Raw genomic sequence first — 17,618 nt, forward strand, 5'->3', positions numbered from 1 at the left:
AGTAATATAGAGTTTTTATCGTTAAAGCGAGTCCTCGTTATAAGTGTACGATCCCGTATGAGTATAGCATCGTAATGCGTTATCTTAAATATACCTTAAAATATGATCCTCTATAACAAATCGACCCCGGTGAAGATGGGAGTGGCAAGACACACCCTAGTCAGGCTATATAATATCCTATCGAACATCCCAGAACGTAAAAGTCCGGTAACAACCCTTCAGTCACGATAAAATACATCTCAGAGGTAACTCCGTTTGATTTTTCTAAACGAAGTACTTCACTCGTTCTTTTTTTGTTGTTATTTTTCTTCGAAATCATTAACAAGAGAAAAAAGGAAAAGGAAAGAATTCAAGAAGCGAACGATGGGAAATAAAGTAGCTACATTCTCCGAGGAACAATTGGAAGATTATCAAGATTGTACATTTTTCACGCGTAAAGAAATTTTAAGGTAACTAAGTTGCCTTGAACTTTTTAGAAAAATTTTGTATTATACATTATTTATATTTCTATTTCTTTTTTTCCTAGGATATTCAAACGTTTTCGAGAAATGGGTGATCCAGGAATGGTTCCACGTACGATGACGTCACAGGAAGCATCAACTCTGCGCTTACCGCTGTCATGTCTGGCACGTATTCCAGAACTCAAGGTTTATATTTAATATCCATGTTATTAACAATGAGTATATTTGATACAACAACAAAATGTAGGAAAACTATTTTCTTTTTTCTTTTCTTTTCTCTTTTTTTTTTTTTTTTTTTTTTTTTTTCAATAGGAAAATCCATTTAGAGAACGAATTTCAGAAGTGTTCACAAAAAGCAACATAAGACAACAATCAGAAAATACCGAAGGTATTTGTTTCGAAGATTTCCTCGAGATGATGTCTGTCTTCTCAGAGCAGGCACCGCGGGATCTGAAGGTCTTTTACGCCTTTAAGATTTACGGTACGACTACGTACACGTGAACCGGACTAACGAAAGGACAGACGGATCGTGAGACTACTTCGAGGTCGATGTCGTTGTAGTTGCGAATTCAAAAAATGAATCGAATTCTTTCTTAACAATCGATTGGATTTCTTAATAATCGATTGGATTTGTGGATTTTATCATTTTAAGATAAATTTTAAGATTTATTTTAAGATATAGTTTTTTTTTTTTTTTTTTTTTTTTTAATAAAATCGAAAATTTTCAAATGACAATTACAATGATTGTAAATCATATATTTATTCTAAACGTAAATGTTCTCAAATACAACGGCATTTAAATTGATATGAAACAAATGAAAAGTATCGAATGGTAGATTCAAAGAAATTTTAATTTCCTGTGATAGACTTCGACGAGGATGGAGTTTTAAGTGTCGGTGATTTGGAACGCACCTGTCGACAGCTGATCCAAGATGGTCTAACTAGCGAGGAAGTATACACCGTGTGTCAAAAAGTTTTAGAGGAAAGTGACATTGACGGTGATGGAGCTCTCTCATATCTCGATTTTGAACACGTTGTGACTAGAGCACCAGATTTCATCTCGACATTTCATATAAGGATATAAATCTCATCTCGTTTGATCAAGAGAAAAAAAAAACGAAATAAAAGTATCACAAAGTTAAAGAACTTACTCAATAGCAACTAAATACACGGATTAAATTGCGTTTAACGAGCAGCAGGAATAAAGACGCGTTCGTTTACAATTAATGGCGGCGAAAAAGCGTCATGGAAAAACATCAGCCAGTGAACGTTATTTCGCAAAACTCATGGGATAATTATTACCTTGGTAAGAGTCCGTACCGAAGAGTTACTACTATATACCCTGTTACACGTTACAGGCATACTTTCTTGCACGGGTTCTGCGAGTCGCCCCTGTTGAGCAACAACGAGCAATGCCGGGGATAAGTAAGCAGGCCATTCATTCTTCCTTTATACGAGAGTATCGGAGACCGTAGGAAATCTTACATAGGATTTTATGATTTTAAGAAAGTCATAAGATACCAGGAGGTCCTTGAGATTGACAATATTTTTATTTAATAATCAAATACAAAAAATATCAATGATGAATATCACATTAAAACATATAAAGGACACCTCTTAAAGAGTTAATCAATTATATTTCATAGATTATAATAAAAAAAATAGATACAACAAAGCTAGATATTTCGTAGCTTAAATCTTAAAAGGTTTTAAAAAAGTAAGATATTAGTCAAGAATTAGATAGAAGGAGAAATTTTGATCAAGCTGGTTTCGCAGTTTCTTTCCCTCTCTTTTTTTCTCTCTCTCTCTCTCTCTCTCTCTCTCTCTCTCTCTTTCTTTCCCTCTCTCTCTCTCTCAACGACTTCAGAGATATAGTCAGACTCTTGCGAGCATCGAGGAGCCATCGTGTACGAGCCGTCGTCCCTTTCGATCGTTCTCTCTCCTTCTCCCTATTACTCCTTGTCTGTCTCTTTCTCTCTCTCTCTCTCTCTCTCTCTCTCTCTCTCTCTCTCTCTCTCTCTCTCTCTCTTTCTCTTTCTCTCTCCTTCTCCTTCTCCTACTGCTGCTGCTGCTGTGGCGGGGTTTGGTCGTCTCAAAAAGCGGTCGAAATCGGAGATACCACCCTGTGGCACGGCCGGTTATAGTCGGCCGCACGGTAACTAACCGAGTCTCGAGACCAAGGCCATCCGGTCACTTCTCGTCCTCTCCACCAGTCTTGGTGTCCGACCCCTTTCCCCGTAGAAGCTTGCTCCGTGAGGAGGAGCAGGAGCCATTGCTTCAACATTTCAACATTTTCTCTCTCTTTCTCTTTCTTAGAATATACGTATATGTATGCGTATGATGTGTATATATATATATATATATATATATGTATGGGATATATATATTTCTTTTAAAATAATCTTTTAGTTTTACTTGCTCATTTCATTGTTATATTTTACTTTAATCTTATTCCATACGATGATAATAGTCAAGAAGGTTAAATAAACTCAATCAGTCTTTTTTCTCTCTTTTTCTTTCTTTCTTTCTTTTTCTTCCTCTTTCTATCTGTTGGTTGTCGAGCCAACCGGCTTCCATGGCATGCTTCTATGCATTCTTCGGCCTCCTCGACGTGGCTCGTCTCGACAAGTCCAGAGCCCTCGGGGGCGGGCAAAGAGAGAGAGGAGGGGCAAGGGGAAAGGTGGAGGGAACAGACGAGATGAGAAGTCAGAGAGAAGAGGAATGAGAAGGCAAAGATCGCGGGTGGACGACGAGCAGAAAAAGGGAGAGGTGCTGGACTCTCCAGCCGATGGAGGGAGCTTGAGAAGTGGCGGAGGGCAGAGATTTGAACCTGACTTTTACGTCGGTCCCGCCAACTACGGACCCAGCTAAGGCCCTGGCGTGGGCGATCTCTTCTCCTTCAGAGAGTAAAAGAGAGAAAGACAGAGAGAAATCTCTCGAACCTTCGCAAGGGCCTTAACCTATACCTCTGTCATTGACACCTTTAGGGATTGTGATATTTCGTTATACTATTTTTTTTCGATCGAAAAGAATTCGAATTGAAAAAAAAAGAAGAAAATAAGATCGAAAATTTCTGTTAACGTCAACGATATCTAACCTATCGTATGATTATATCTAATGTATAAGATTATCGATAATTAAATCGAGTCTCTTGAATAAAAGAATTATATTTTGAAGGATTTTGAACTTTCTCAAACCGGATTTGAAATATTTTTTATAACTATTTCTCTCTCTCTTTTTCCTTCTCTCTCTCTCTCTCGCTCTCTCTCTCTCTCTTTCTCTCTCTCTTTCTCTGTGTTTCTTTCTCGCTTATTTCTTACTGATATCCACACACATGCGTAAGTGCGTGCATGTATAAGAGAGTGTATTCGCAGAAAGCCGGTATTCGGATTTAACGCGAGTACATCAGCACACTTGGGGCTCGAGGAAACGTTGGAGGCAAATTCTTCGATAAATCATACCGGCGCCGGATGTATTATTTATTAGTTTGAACGTGGAGAAGACTGATCGCGCTGCTTCGAAATTATCGAAGCGATTTGATCACTCGCGCAATCTATACGAGCCTTGGCTCGTGATCTTGAATAGACTACATCAGAGAATGTGCGCGTTAATAAAGATCCGGGTCAGATATAGGAACGACAAAAATTCTCTCTCGTTTCTATGCAAATCGTAGGAGTAAAGGAGAGAACATTAGTTATCGTATATATACATATATATATATGTACATTTATATCTACATATATATATACATATATAAGTACGCATGCGCGAAAAGATCCATTTACAATGACGTACAAATTCGATGGAACGAACGAGGCCGTAGCTCGATTTCACCGGACTCGCTTTACAGTTATACCACTTTGAACTAAGCAGCTCTTTTATCGGTCGATCTAAAATGCAGACAGAGAGTAAGTAAGAAAGAGAGAGAGAGACTCTTTATAACCCTATCGGATTACGTTAACCTGCCGATCTTCGATTTAATCTAACGTCCAAAAACGGATATACTTCGTGCGTGACGCCGACCGTGAGAGTCGTATTGTTTGAAATAAATTAAGCTTGTCCCTCCCGCGATGTCATTTAAGACTAACGGACCGTAAATATATTTTACTTTTAGTTTGATAAAAAGATAACCGAGATAGGTGAGGTTAGGAGAATTTTCTTGTGACCGTCTCTCTTTCTCTTTCTATTTCTCTCTCTCTCTCTCTCTCTCTCTCTCTCTCTCTCTCGAAAAAAAAAAGATATTTAAAAGAGACGTTAGAATTATTTTCTTCATCATCTCATCTTGAGAAAAAGATATTAGAAAAAACAAGTTAGAAAGTTTTCATCGTTCTTCTTTCTCGAAAATACATATTATAAAAAAAGAGGTTACATTTTTCTTAATCGTTCGTTAAAAAAAAAAGAAATTTGAAACAGATAAGTTGAGAAAATTTTCTTAATTATTTATCTACATATATTTAAAAAATATATTCAAGATGGAAAAAGGTTGAGACAATTCTCTTGAACCTCTCTTTTGAAAAAAAAAAAAAACATTAGCAAAAGAGAGGTTAGGACAATTTTCTTGATTATCTATCTCGTAAAAACAGCCAAGAAAGAAAGGTTAGGATAATTTTCTTGATCGTCCATCTTGAGAGAAAGAGAAAAAAACATATTAGAGAAAGAGAGGTTAGAACAATTTCCTTGATCATCTCTCTTGAAAGAAAATATTCGAGAAAGAGAGGTTAGAATAATTTTCTTGATCGTTTGTTCAGAATATTAAAAAAAAACTAAATAAATAAATAAATAAATAAAAATATCCGAGAGTTATAGGATAATTTTCTTGATCATTTGTTTAGAATATATATATATATATATATATATATATATATATATATATATATATAGACATATAAGGTTAGGAAAATTGTCTTGATCTGTTTCGAACCTTTGGCTGAATTGTTTCATTGGTTTCTTCTACTATCATCGAAGACCTGTCTTATTACGCCTACTTGATTTTTGAATTACCGATTACATTGGCAAGGTTGCACATAGTCGAAATAATATTGGCACTCTTGCGGCCACATATCCTGGTGGTTTATAAGGAGGCGAGAACGTTTATACAGAGAGAACCGTCTACCAAAGAGGGGGAGGAAGGGTTCCAAGGAGTCGGTTGGCCAACGGAATGTGGCTTGACCGGCCGACCATCCCCCGTCTTCCTCTCCCGTGGACCCATCGAGAAAGAGTGGAAAAAGGAGAGAAGAAAAAGACCGAGAGAAAGAGAGAAAGATGATCGAGGAAGGGAGAGGAAAAGAAAGCAAGGGAGAGAGAGAGAGAGTTCAATGGTGGACAGAAGAAGATGCAGATACACGACTGGCCCAACCGCTTTTGGCTCCCTAATGGACCCCATTGGGGTTGCTCGAATATTCCTTTGCTATCTCGGACATCTACGCCATGGTATTCGTAATCCAGGAGGGTACAGTTTTTAACGTGCTATTCGAAATCTACCTACTTATGGCTAAATCTTCTAGTTCTCTATCTTATTAGGATCATTGTCAGAATAGTTCAGTAATCGGTATTGGTATTTTCAAATTTTTTGATTCTAATCATTAAACGAACAAATTCCTGTTAATACAAAAGAAAAAAATGGAAGACAATCCGTTTTCGTAACCTTATAAACTGTTCGAATTTTATGTAAGCTGTGATCATTGTTCATACAGTATGTATGTACGTAACGTGTACATACGTATATAGATAGGTAGAATCGTATCGAACAAAGTGGCTTAACGTGTAAGCATCGTCTTTCTCGGTGCATTATAAAATACTTAGGAACAACCTGAAGATTCCAGTATTAAGGTACATCGACGAAATAAAGTGCCATTAGATTCGTACGTACACGTTCTTTCCATTCACGGTTGTATACTCTCTCGTAAGTTTTAAATAGAATGTAATGCAGTTGGGATGGAGAAAAAGAGAGAGAGAGAGAGATTGGGGGAGAAGGTAAAGGGGAGATTAAGGGGAGAGTACTCGTATGAGATAGGTTAGGTGTAACGATCATCGGCAAGAAGCAAGTTTTACCTTGCACGCTGGATTCCGTAATATACCTTACAAGATCGATGCACGCGATTATGCATGCCTTAGGCAAAGTTCTTTTCTCATCCGAGAATATCGTGGCGTCGGCGCGTGGATATTGTACGTATCTTTGATTGGTACTCAAAATTCACCGAATCGTTTCACACCTTCCTATCAAGCCTATGGTTCAATAAATAAGTATACATATAGAACTAACTCAGTATTATTAACTATATAAGTAGATAATAATAGTAGTCGGTTATTAGAAGAAAAGTTTTTCGCAAATGTTTGTTATTATGTAATAAAGTAAATAATTTCTTGTTCATTAAAAGATCGATCTAATTCAATATTCTTCGAACTACGGAGATATTTCTAATGAGACTCTACTGAGATGATAATTATCGTTTATTTTATTATAAAATAAAAATTGTCATTATTATACTCACAGTATGTGGTAATCGTTTTAGCCCACACACGTGTATTTGTTAATTGTATCTGTCAATACCGCGTAATGAACGTTACTATGTAATTTTGCTAGTATTTTAATTATACCTTATACGCGTACTGAATGTAAAGACATATTTTTACGGATAAATTACGATATGAAAAATGTAAAAGACACTGTGGTAGATGTTCGTTCAACTGATTTATCTATTTTCTTCTTTATTTCTTCTTTCGAAAAAGAAAAAAGGAAACGAAAAATAAAAAATAAAAAAAAAAAAGAAATATTCCAAGTTCCACGAGTCACTGGCAAACATAACTTGCTATCGAGTCATTATTCTCTTCGTATTAGTTTTCATGATTAAGACGAACTGACGGAACACGATCGACCGATCGCGAGAGCCGGCCTTTCTGGAAAAGGCCTCTGAAACTATGGCGGTACTCAAAGCAGTTTCGCAACTGGTCGTACCTGGTAAATCAGCTTTCTGCTCGAGTACCACCTAAATTTATTCCACGAACGTTCCGTGCATTCGAAAGGTGCCGGGTTGTCCACGGAATATTACGCGATTTCCACGTTTTCGGTGAGGATTTGTCCTTCCTTTTAGGTGTGTATTCGTACGCTTTCGCATCGAAACGAAATACAAGGATTTAGATATATTAGAATTGGCAACGTGAAAAAACTCTCTGATTGGTTACCGTCGAGGGAATTTTCTCTTTTTTTCTTGTCTTTTTTCTGTTCTTTTTTTTTCTTTTTCTTTTTAACATGTGCGACTCCGACCGATGAATTCACTCGCTAATTAAATTCCCAGTATATATTGGTTCGGTCAATAAGTTATGTTGAATTTTTGGTATTTTATATTTAAATAAAAATCATACTAGTTTTTTTTACTGGAAATTCCGTAGTTATTGCCCGAATAAATGCTATACTATTGTTTTATTTAGATATGAAATACTAAAAATTCCAGCTCAAACATATCACATGGTCAATTAAATATTAGATCTAATGAAAAGTTGTATTCGTTTTTTCAGTAAAAGAAAATGATAATTTTTTTTATTGTTTATTAATATTTAATTAACTACGTAATCTCTTAAATAACTAATATTATCTTCCTATCTTAATGAAAACTTGAAAATGTTTTGAAATGTTATTATCAACTAAAAAAAATTAACTTTCTTCTTTTTTTTTGGATAAACATAATAGTATATAATATAATAATATATAATAATATTTAACGAATGATGTAATTTTTATTAATATTGCGAACTTCTTTCCATATTAATTGAAAATTAAAATCCACGAATCATTAAATTATTTTTAAATAAAAAAAGATTTTTTTTCAATAAACTTAAAAAAAATTTTCGATAGATATAATATTTTATCGTAAAAAAAGGAAAAAAAAGATAATACATTCCTTGTCTCATTGCGTCGAAGTTCTGAATCGTCTTAATTAACAAATCATTTGTCCAGTACGCCCAATACCATTCAAGATTCGTAATAAACGCTTAGGCAAGTTACAAGCGCAAGGATTAATTATCGAAGATGGCCGACGCTGATACGAGACGTTGTTGGATTTCTTCGTTCTTCTTTTCTTTTTCATTTTTTTTTAATTGTTCCGTCCAATTACGGTCCCTTTCCCGAGACAAACTGAAATATACCGGAGGGCAGTAAGAAGTCGGGCTGATTTAACGAGACATCGGGGACCGCTTTCGAGTGACGGTAGATGGCGGTGTTTTAATCGATATCGTACCTTCTTTCAAATATAAAATCAGTCTCTTCTTACTTAATCTCACTTTTTTTCTATATAAACAATTTTTATGTAAGTATAAAAACGAAGGAAATAATCTATGTTCGTTTTATATAAAAATTATAATAACATAAAAATACAGCTTAATTTGCAATTTAATTAAAGATTTAAAGTCAATTTTCTATGTCGAGTTAAGAAGAAAGAAAAATAAAGAGAAAAAGAGATTGATCTCCTTGTGAAAAAGTCAAGCCGACTGTAAATAACTCTGCCAATCACCTCTCTAACCGTTTTAACGGCTACATTTAGATTTTTATACAACAACGAAAAGAAGAACGAAGGGGAATCATGAAGTGGTATAGCTAAGAACGAAGGTGGACGTAGATACGCACCGGAAGATGGTACGTAAAACTAAAGCGAATACCGGTTACCGTTCCTGGAGAAAAACGTAGAAGGGATATCGCCGAGGGAGCTACAGAAGCAGAGACATGGAAGGCGTATAAGAAAACGGAAGAAGAAGAAGAAGAAGAAGAAGGCCAAGAAGAGAATAAAGAAGAAGAAAAAGAAGATGAAGAAGAAGAAGAAGAAGAAGAAGGGGAGGTAAAGTAAGATGGAGGAGATGAAGAAGGAAGTTATGTTCTCTATCTTTCTCTCTTTCTCTCTTGGATCGGCAAGGAGGAGGTCCAGAGCAGGCTCCAGATCTGCATAACCGGTATATACCGAGGGAACTTAGAGTACCTCGAGGCAGCATCGAGCGTGTCCTCGAGTCGTCGTAAGTACGCTATATCGTTTGGCTCGTCCTTATGTTGGAAGAAGTATAGAAGGATCTCGATGCGAAGAGAAGTAAGAGAGATAGATAGAGATAGATAGAGAGAGAGAGAAAGAGAGAGAGAGAGAAAGGAAGGGGTGAGAGGGAGAGAAAGGAGGCTGGCCATTCGTGTAGAGTGGCTTCGAGAAAGAGCACGCGTGCTGTATTCAACCTCGCAAACTGGTAAAGAGAAAAGCGTAGGCGAGAGTACGCCAAGAGACCGATGACATCATCTTGATGTTCTCTTTCTCTCTCTCTTTTTCTCTGTCTCTCTCTCTCTCAATCTCTCTCTCTCTCTCTCTCTCTCTCTCTCTCTCTCTCTCTCTCTCTCAATCTCTCTCTCTCTCTGTCTCTCACTTATACGAGTATACTCTCGTCGACTTTGAGAATCTTCAACCAACGAATATTGTATATATTCTCTCTCTTTCTTTATTTCTTTCTTTCTCTCTATCTCTCGACTTATAGCTTGGCTTCTGAATCTATGCGGATGCTGGGAAGGAGCTGTGAGATCTCGAACGAGTCTTTGATACCGAGCAACGAAGACTCGAAGAGAAAGTCTCTTTCTCTCTTTTTTTTATCTTATAGACAACGGAAAAGTTCGATATCATTTTTCTACATTTTAAGTCATACATATATACACATAGTATATATATATATATATATATATATATACCTACATACAAAAATATATAAACGTTTTATATATAAGAATACTTACTAAACACATGCATCATATTATTATAGTCATCAAACCGGAAATGATTATAGTCTACGATTAAGTACGCTGTGCGACGTAGTCACGGTTTATAAATTACGATGGGATCGTAGCTCGCAGCTTTCGCCAGTGGTCATTTGGATTACGAGATTTCTTCGTCTGTTCGGTACATACCTACCTACCTACGGCTCGTGGAGACTTCGATACTCGAATCGCCGCAACCGCAATGTCGGCCTCTCATCCATGCAACATCCTCGACCGCCATTACTAAGGTATGGCGGCGCCACGATTCTCCATGAATTCGCGAGCCGCGAACTAGAGAGAAATTGATCGTTCAATAAAATCTAAATTGCCTATTACCAACTTTTTTACGCCACTCCCCTCGCCCAATTTTTTTCTTTTTTTTTTAACCAGTTTTTACACCAATATCATTCAGTTGATATCTTTTATGACTTTATTACCTCTTATTTCTTTATCTTTTTAAGATCCAAGTTACAAGAAGATGATAGAGTCATTCTCATTCCTAGTTATTAGACTTTCAAATCTAGTCACGTGGAAATGGAGAGTTCTAAGCTCGAATTTCTTTGTCGGCTATACAGAAAAAAAATTATACAGCATGAAATCAGAATTTTCAATATTCCAATCTGGCGCCACTGATCGAACTTATACGTATATCTATGTTAAGTTACGTAAGATTGTGATTATGTTCTATTATATCGACGTTAGATGATTTCGAAAGTTCGTGCTGAAGAAAGTATGGAATTATTGTGAAAAGATTTAGGATATAAGAAGTATTTGAGATTTTGAAAGATCGAAATTCTATCTAAAATATAAAATAAATATGTATATCAGCAATGGAATATTATTATTTATGGTTGCTTTTGCATGATTGTTAATAATTTACTTTATCAAATAGAAAATTTTATTAGAAATGAATAAAGAAGATATGATATACCGAAATAATTGTAATTAACGATTGTCTTTACGTGATTGTTAATAGGTATAATATATCCAATAATTTGTATCTTTTTTATTGTATATATGTATATAAAGAATATATTAAGAAATATATACTAGAGAAAAAAATAGATTCTATGTATAATGTTGAAAAATTATTTAGAATCTACCTATGTTTTTTAATGTGATTAAAAATTTTTTAATAAATTTTCGTGCATAGTCAAAAAAACGGATGAACGCAATCCTATAAGTAATTCCTTCCCATAAACTTAAACCTGTGCCGGGACCTTTACGAATAAGGGACGAAACATCCATAAACTTACTTCGGATCTCAACGCTCACGGGGGTTCCCGATGGATTTTTCTTTTTAACAGAACAGGCAGGTGCGAAGCGATTTCTATAGTCCTCTCGTCTGTAACGGCCATGGCAACCGTCGACAGGAAAGCTGTTCATGTGGTATTCCTTCGAATCGAATATGTCTATTTAACGTTTTCCTTTTTTTCTTCTTCTTTTTTCTTTTTTTCTTTTTCCTTCTTTTTTCTTTTTCCTTCATTTCTTCATCTTCTTAAATAAACACTGCTAGTTTGGGTGCATCATCAAAACTTGCTTTTATTCTAAATTCATTTTGCGACTCTCCTCCTCGTCCCGACAACTTTTTTTCCCCGTCTAGTTCCAAAGAATGAAGTTAAATCACAAATCACGACTTATCGGGATTTCATTCGAAGATGAAACGACCATAAACTTTTTGCTCGTTTGCAAGAAAATATATATCCGTGTCTCGAAAACGAGATGAGATTTGTTTAAGATTAAAACGAATCAAAGAATTTGGAGGTTAGAATATGATTTCTTCTTTCTTTTCTTTTTCGTTTGTTTGTTTGTTTGTTTACGCGTTAACAAGAGACTTATTACTTTATAGTTATAATATTTATAATTATATCTTATCTTTTTCCTTTAATATATATGCAACGTAAGAAAACATAAAAGTAATCGATTAACATCGCTACTTCTATTCGAATCACTTTCTTCTGGACTACGCGTTTCTACTGCGTAAATCTCGGCACGTTCTTCCGCGTCGTTGGAACGAATAAGAATCAAGAGATTGGATTTTACGAAACGGCATTTAAAGTTTCGAGAATTAACTGTTTTTCAGTTAACAAATAACAAAAGAAGTAAGAAAATACGAAATTGTTTGAATCAAATAATTCCACTGCCTAAACTAAAAAATCTCATATATATATATGTATTTAGAGGTATATATCTAACTATGCACATAATGCTCCGAATTTCGTTTATTCCAAAAAATGAATGAATGAAAAAGAGGGATAGAGAAAAAGAGAGAGAGAGAGAAACTTAAAATAATGTAAAGTCAGGTGTGTATAAGGAAAACGAAGAAAAATAGTGTAGTAGCAAGGACGACGCACATCCGGCGGAAGTCGAAGGGCGTCAACTCGTGACGCCAGACACAAGGATTTAGCTTTGTACCTGGATGGTGGCAGGTGAACTACGAGAAAGAGAGGATATAACTGTACCCTTCGTAGGACTACCATCAAATTCTAGTGATGAATATACACAAATTTTTCCTTCATAGATAATCCTATATTTCCTCTTAGGAGACGATAAGGAAACTCGTTTAACATTTTGAATAATGGTACGATGACTTTTCTTCGTAATAACTCGTTCATCTTTTCCCTTATTCTTCTTTGAAAAAAGAAGAAGAAAAAGGAAAAGAAAAAATATATTTAATATCTTCGTCAAAATATATCTGATAATTTTTTATTATAATAAATTTTTCAATACGGACAAAAGTAATAAAAGTAATAATTTAATTTTAATTCAATAAGATAAAAAAAAATATGATATGCTTTATATAGACGGAGAAATGTCGTGAGAAGAAAAGAGATAAAATATAAAAAGGAAAAAAAATAAAAATAAAAATGAAAATTCGCGCTTATTCTCGCTTACGGATTTCTCGCGTGAGTCATGAAAACGATGTCGAGTTCGACCTTCGAGGTCCTGGCACACACGAGCCGAACCGATACGCATGCGAAATTTCATTCACGTAAGCGTCACGTAGACTCCCTTAACGTTAAAATAACATTCCACGAATAAGGCACGATCGAGCGAGACGATGCCTGGACGAAATTTGCACAGAGTCCGTTGGCGTATGTATGTATCTCGGAATTCTCAGGCTGGGTCTTACCTGGACTGAGAATGGATTGGATAAATAGAAGGAAAGACGAATGCCGCGTGCATTCGAATTTGTAATGGCGACTGAAGATGACGATCGTTGGAGATTCACGATCGAATCGTTGGTATTATTTTATTTCGGAATGTTAAAAGAGGATATAGCGGATCGTAAGAGTTTTTTTAGATGACTTCACGAAAAAATTATAATGTTTGAGTCATAATGATTCGATTAGAATTAATAATCAAATCTGACGATTTATAAAAAAATCTGTATTCCAGGAAGTTTCAGACGAACGTCGATATAATTGATTTTTGTTCTTTGAAAATTGAAATTAACTGATTGCAAGAAAACTTTCTAGGAAATAGTGATCTTTGAGTCATAATGATATCTTTAGAATTAATGACCACACCTGATGAACCATGGAAATCTGCTTTTCATCATATACAAATTTTTTCGAGGCAAAATTGCACTTTCATCGAATCACAGGCTCGCCCCATGTAAGAAATGATGCTTATGCATCGTCCAACGATGCACGTATTTTCTTTCCCACATGCTGGAAATGGATGACACGTCTACCTTTCAAGGAACTTCCCAGGATTCCCTTTCGAACGAAGTCGACTGGCGGCTTCGTAACCGATTTTACGCGGCTAGGTAGGCGTCACTTTACTTGCCGATTTTATTGCTCTCGTAAAATTACTCTTTCATAATGTTTCTCACATCGATAGCAAATTGATCTTTTCTTTCGAACTTTTCTAACTTTTCTTTTTTCTTCCTACATACATAACGCGCTATATCTTATTAATATTTAATAAAAATTGTAATAAATCAAATTAATTAAATTAATTAAAAAGAGATTAAAAACGTGTTGAGAAAGGCCAATACAATTTAATGATTCACCGACATCAAAGAGCACGAGTATTCTTTGGCAATTAACAAGCATGAGGCTAGCGAGTCGCGTGTCGCAATTTTTCTGCGGTTGGCTCGATGTGCATCCGGGTTGAAGTATCGTTCAACGAGACGGTATGCATACTAGAGTGATACAACGTAGATATGTAAACGATCTCATGTTCACAAATTTGAGTAAGGACAATTTAACATTTGGAACTTTCATTCCACGAATCTCTCTCTTTCTCTTTCTCTCTTTCTCTCTCTCTCTCTCTCTCTTTCTCAAGCAAGATACGTTGGGATTCCCAAGAAGAAATAATAGGGATCGTCCGATCGAAGAAATCAGAGAGAGAGATAGAGAGAGAGAAAGAGAGAGAAAGAGAGAAAGAGAAAGAAAGAGAGAGAGTGGGAGAAAGAAGGAGTAAAAGGCAAGCTCGTTAAACTCGCAACTCCTCATCGGTGAATCTTGAAGATTTACGAGCAGGATCACGAGGATTAACGAAAGCAGACAAGAGAGACTTGAAGATTTTCCATCTTTCATTCTTCTGGCAATCTCATGATGTAAAAGGGAACATCGAATTCTCTGGAAGAATCCTACTGGTCCTTCGATACGCAAGGTGCAGCAACAGCACGTTTCTCTTTCCAAGAGAAATATTCGAGCTGAGGGGGTAACAGCGATAAAAGGGACTTCTCTTTCTCTTTCTCTTGGAGTATAGAAAAAGAGGAAGAAGTAAAAGAAGAAGGCCGTACCCTTCTCGTCGCCGTGACGTCGGCGATTTTCTTCGAAAAATAAGAGGACACAGTGTCTACGTAGGTATATAGCCACGAGGCCGAGCCTTCACCTCGATCACCCTATATATATATATATACATATTATACACATATATATAGATATATATATAGTATAGTATAAATATATATATATATATATATATCTATAGTATATGACATATACCTATATATATGTACGAGACGTATATATAAGAGTATAGGTTGCAAAGAAGAAAGAGAGAAAGAGAAAGAGTGAAAAGAGAAGAGGGGAGCAGGCGCGAGAGATCGGTAGAAGAGGGGTCATTGGTTGTTCGCTCAACGTATGGGAATCGTTATGGACCGACTATAGTCGTTGGAATGCGTCCTTTTTTTCCTTTTTGTGTCTCCCCGGTATACCTGGCGGCGGCGGTGGCGGCGGCGGCGGTGGTGGTGGTGGTGGTGGCCGCCGCTCTCGCTTCGTGTCGGCGTCGGCGAACCTCTTGCGGGCAATCCTGTCGGCCGGCGACCGGTAAAACCACGACTACTTATGTGTAAACGCGCGCGTATGTGTCTGTCATGTATGTGTGTACGTGTACGTACGTTATATGTAGAAGAAGGAGGATCCAACGAAAGAAGGTAAAAGAAGAGATGGGGGAGGGTGTACGAGAAACGAAGGAGCAATGTGCGCGAGCTTACGCGAGAAAGTACGAAGATTCACGAACCGACAATATTGCCAACTCGCGCCAACTTGAGAAAGAAAGAAAAAGAAATATATATATATAATATAGAGAGAGAGAGAGAGAGGGAAAGGAAAAGGAAAAAAAACGTCTTTGTTTTCTATGAAAATCCATCAATACGATTTATTAACGTGAACAAATATAGTAATAAAATATTGAAAACGTTTTTTTCTATAATAATCCTTTATATTTGCCGAATAGAAAGAAGTGATACGATTTATTATTAAATAGGTTGTTGAAAATGAAAGAGAGAGAGTGGGAGGCAGGGATGGATCAGAGATTAAGAAAACAAAAAAAAAACAAAAAAAGGGAGAGAAAAAGAAGAACAAAGCGACAAAGAAGAATCCGCAAAACGGGCAACGAGCGAAACCGAATTCACGGCGTGGCGAGAAAAAGAAGGACGATCGTAGCGAGGAGAGAAGAGACGTAGGTAGTGGAAGGACAGGTACGAGACGTAGTTTGCGCGCCTGCATACGCTTCTCCGGAGAACACAGAGAAAACGAGAGAGAGAGAGAGAGAGAGAGAGAAAGCGAAAAAGAGAGAGAGGGATAGAAGGAAGGAGAGAGAGAAACTTTTTTCTCGTGGTAGAACGGTCGACGGTTTCGATGACGTCATGCGCCGTCGAGATTTGAACGAGCCAATCACCGTCGTCGGTCCGACACCGACGATCATCCAGAGTAGGGAAGAAACCTGTCGATTGGTGGGGGTCTCGGCGAGTATGGAGGGAGGGGAGGTCCGCGAAAGGTGCGTGCGGCCCCAGACGTGGGGCGCGGGGCCAGTTGATCAGTGAGTGCGGTAGTGATCTCATCTCGTACCGCGCCAGGTGTAAACTCTTCTCTTCTCTTCTCTTCTCTCTTCTCTCTTCTCTTTTCTTCTCTCTTCTCTTCTCTTCTCTTCTCTTTTCTCTTTTCTCCTCTCTTCTTTTCTCATCTCTTCTCTGATTTTCCTTCTTCCTTCTTCCTTCATATTCTAATCCACGAATATTCTCTCATTCTTTGTGCTTTTGCTTGAAAAGGAAGAAAGAAGCCTGGTTAAAGGACTTTAACGATTTATCTATCGAAAATGGTATGGATCATCATAGATCTCATAACCGATCGAAACATCTCATGCAGATTTTCTTCGCTCATCCTTAATCTTTCTACGTATATATGTAAGTTGAGAAATTTTGTTTTTCTTTTTTCTTTCTTTTTTTTTTTTTTATTCTTTTTTTGTTCTTCTTTCATATTATAACTTGTTCAATGATCTTTTGAACGAATAAATCGATCTATCATTTTAATTTGATGTAATGTCGATGGAAAGACGATAGAAAGAATTTTTAACTGGGAATAGAATTGTTGATTTATTCTAAATTATAAATATTCATTTTGTAAGGAGGAGAGAAACACGCTTGGAACATTCTCGAGGTCTTTGATCAGGACGAAGCACAAGGTCGTGGCATCTACGCGAGAAGAACTTACCTTTGCCATTTTTCTTTTTCTTTTTCTCTTTTTTTATTTTTTTTTTTCTTCATAATCCCTGTTCTTCTCTGTCTTCTTTTCTTTTTTCTTTTTTTCTGCAATTTTAACTCAACATTATATTATAAATTTCTTGCTGCCTTATTTTCTTTAATTTCTTTAATGTTTTTATCGATAATCAATTAAATTTTCAAAAAAGATAGGAAAGAGAAAAAGTACGAAATTTCAACCTCCAACGAAATATCAGATTGAATGGTTATCGTTATCGATTGAGATTAGAAATGTCCGTTAACATTTTTTTACAAGATAAAAGATGCGATTCGACGATTCCTTGCGTGGTAAAAGATTAAATTAGTCCGCGTATTTTATATCAGATCGATGTATCTTTATCTTCGAATTATTCTTTATCCATAGTTATTTTGGTTTGTTTGTTCC

General features: G+C 36.3%; 2 protein-coding genes and 2 long non-coding RNA genes across 10 annotated transcripts in view; 3 read left to right on the plus strand and 1 right to left on the minus strand.

Annotated features, from left to right (window-relative positions):
* LOC118450427 (calcium and integrin-binding family member 2) lies at window positions 1–2,149 on the plus strand. The gene is made up of 4 exons (XM_035886203.2): window positions 1–449; window positions 527–647; window positions 774–942; window positions 1,328–2,149. The coding sequence occupies exons 1-4, from the start codon at window positions 364–366 to the stop codon at window positions 1,543–1,545; spliced, it is 594 nt and encodes a 197-aa protein (XP_035742096.1). The 5' UTR covers window positions 1–363; the 3' UTR covers window positions 1,546–2,149.
* Window positions 1,993–17,618, minus strand: part of LOC118450428 (uncharacterized) — a 26,948-nt gene continuing 11,322 nt past the window's right edge. For 2 of the 7 annotated variants that reach the window (XR_014982739.1, XR_014982735.1), the window contains exon 3: window positions 1,993–2,736. Coding sequence is in view for 2 of the 7 variants with exons in the window: in XM_085660312.1 (XP_085516438.1) it covers window positions 8,475–8,592; window positions 10,395–10,527; window positions 11,493–11,622 (381 nt within the window). In the remaining 5 variants the exon portion in view is untranslated. Of the gene's footprint in view, window positions 2,737–8,321; window positions 8,593–10,394; window positions 10,528–11,492; window positions 12,190–16,617; window positions 16,736–17,618 lie in introns of those variants that run through there. The other 5 variants (XM_085660312.1, XM_085660313.1, XR_014982738.1 and 2 more) reach the window with 5 other exon arrangements.
* Window positions 3,740–11,047, plus strand: LOC146872682 (uncharacterized). Its single transcript, XR_014982741.1, has 3 exons — window positions 3,740–4,369; window positions 10,242–10,484; window positions 10,698–11,047. It is a non-coding gene; the product is annotated as an uncharacterized LOC146872682 (long non-coding RNA).
* LOC118450429 (uncharacterized) overlaps window positions 16,252–17,618 on the plus strand; it is a 6,511-nt gene continuing 5,144 nt past the window's right edge. The window contains exons 1-2 of the long non-coding RNA XR_014982740.1: window positions 16,252–16,552; window positions 16,745–16,879. This is a non-coding gene — a long non-coding RNA (uncharacterized LOC118450429). The remainder of the gene's footprint in view (window positions 16,553–16,744; window positions 16,880–17,618) is intronic.

Source organism: Vespa mandarinia, chromosome 11, assembly GCF_050613455.1.
Source record: "Vespa mandarinia isolate Hongniang chromosome 11, ASM5061345v1, whole genome shotgun sequence".
In the NCBI taxonomy this organism is placed as follows: domain Eukaryota; kingdom Metazoa; phylum Arthropoda; class Insecta; order Hymenoptera; family Vespidae; genus Vespa; species Vespa mandarinia.

Excerpts from the sequence above, each read along its gene's own strand:
- LOC118450427 (XM_035886203.2), top strand. The coding sequence starts at position 364 with ATGGGAAATAAAGTAGCTACATTCTCCGAGGAACAATTGGAAGATTAT. Across the intron at positions 450-526 it reads ACGCGTAAAGAAATTTTAAG|GATATTCAAACGTTTTCGAG; the intron begins GTAACTAAGTTG and ends TTTTTTTCCTAG. Across the intron at positions 648-773 it reads CACGTATTCCAGAACTCAAG|GAAAATCCATTTAGAGAACG; the intron begins GTTTATATTTAA and ends TTTTTTCAATAG.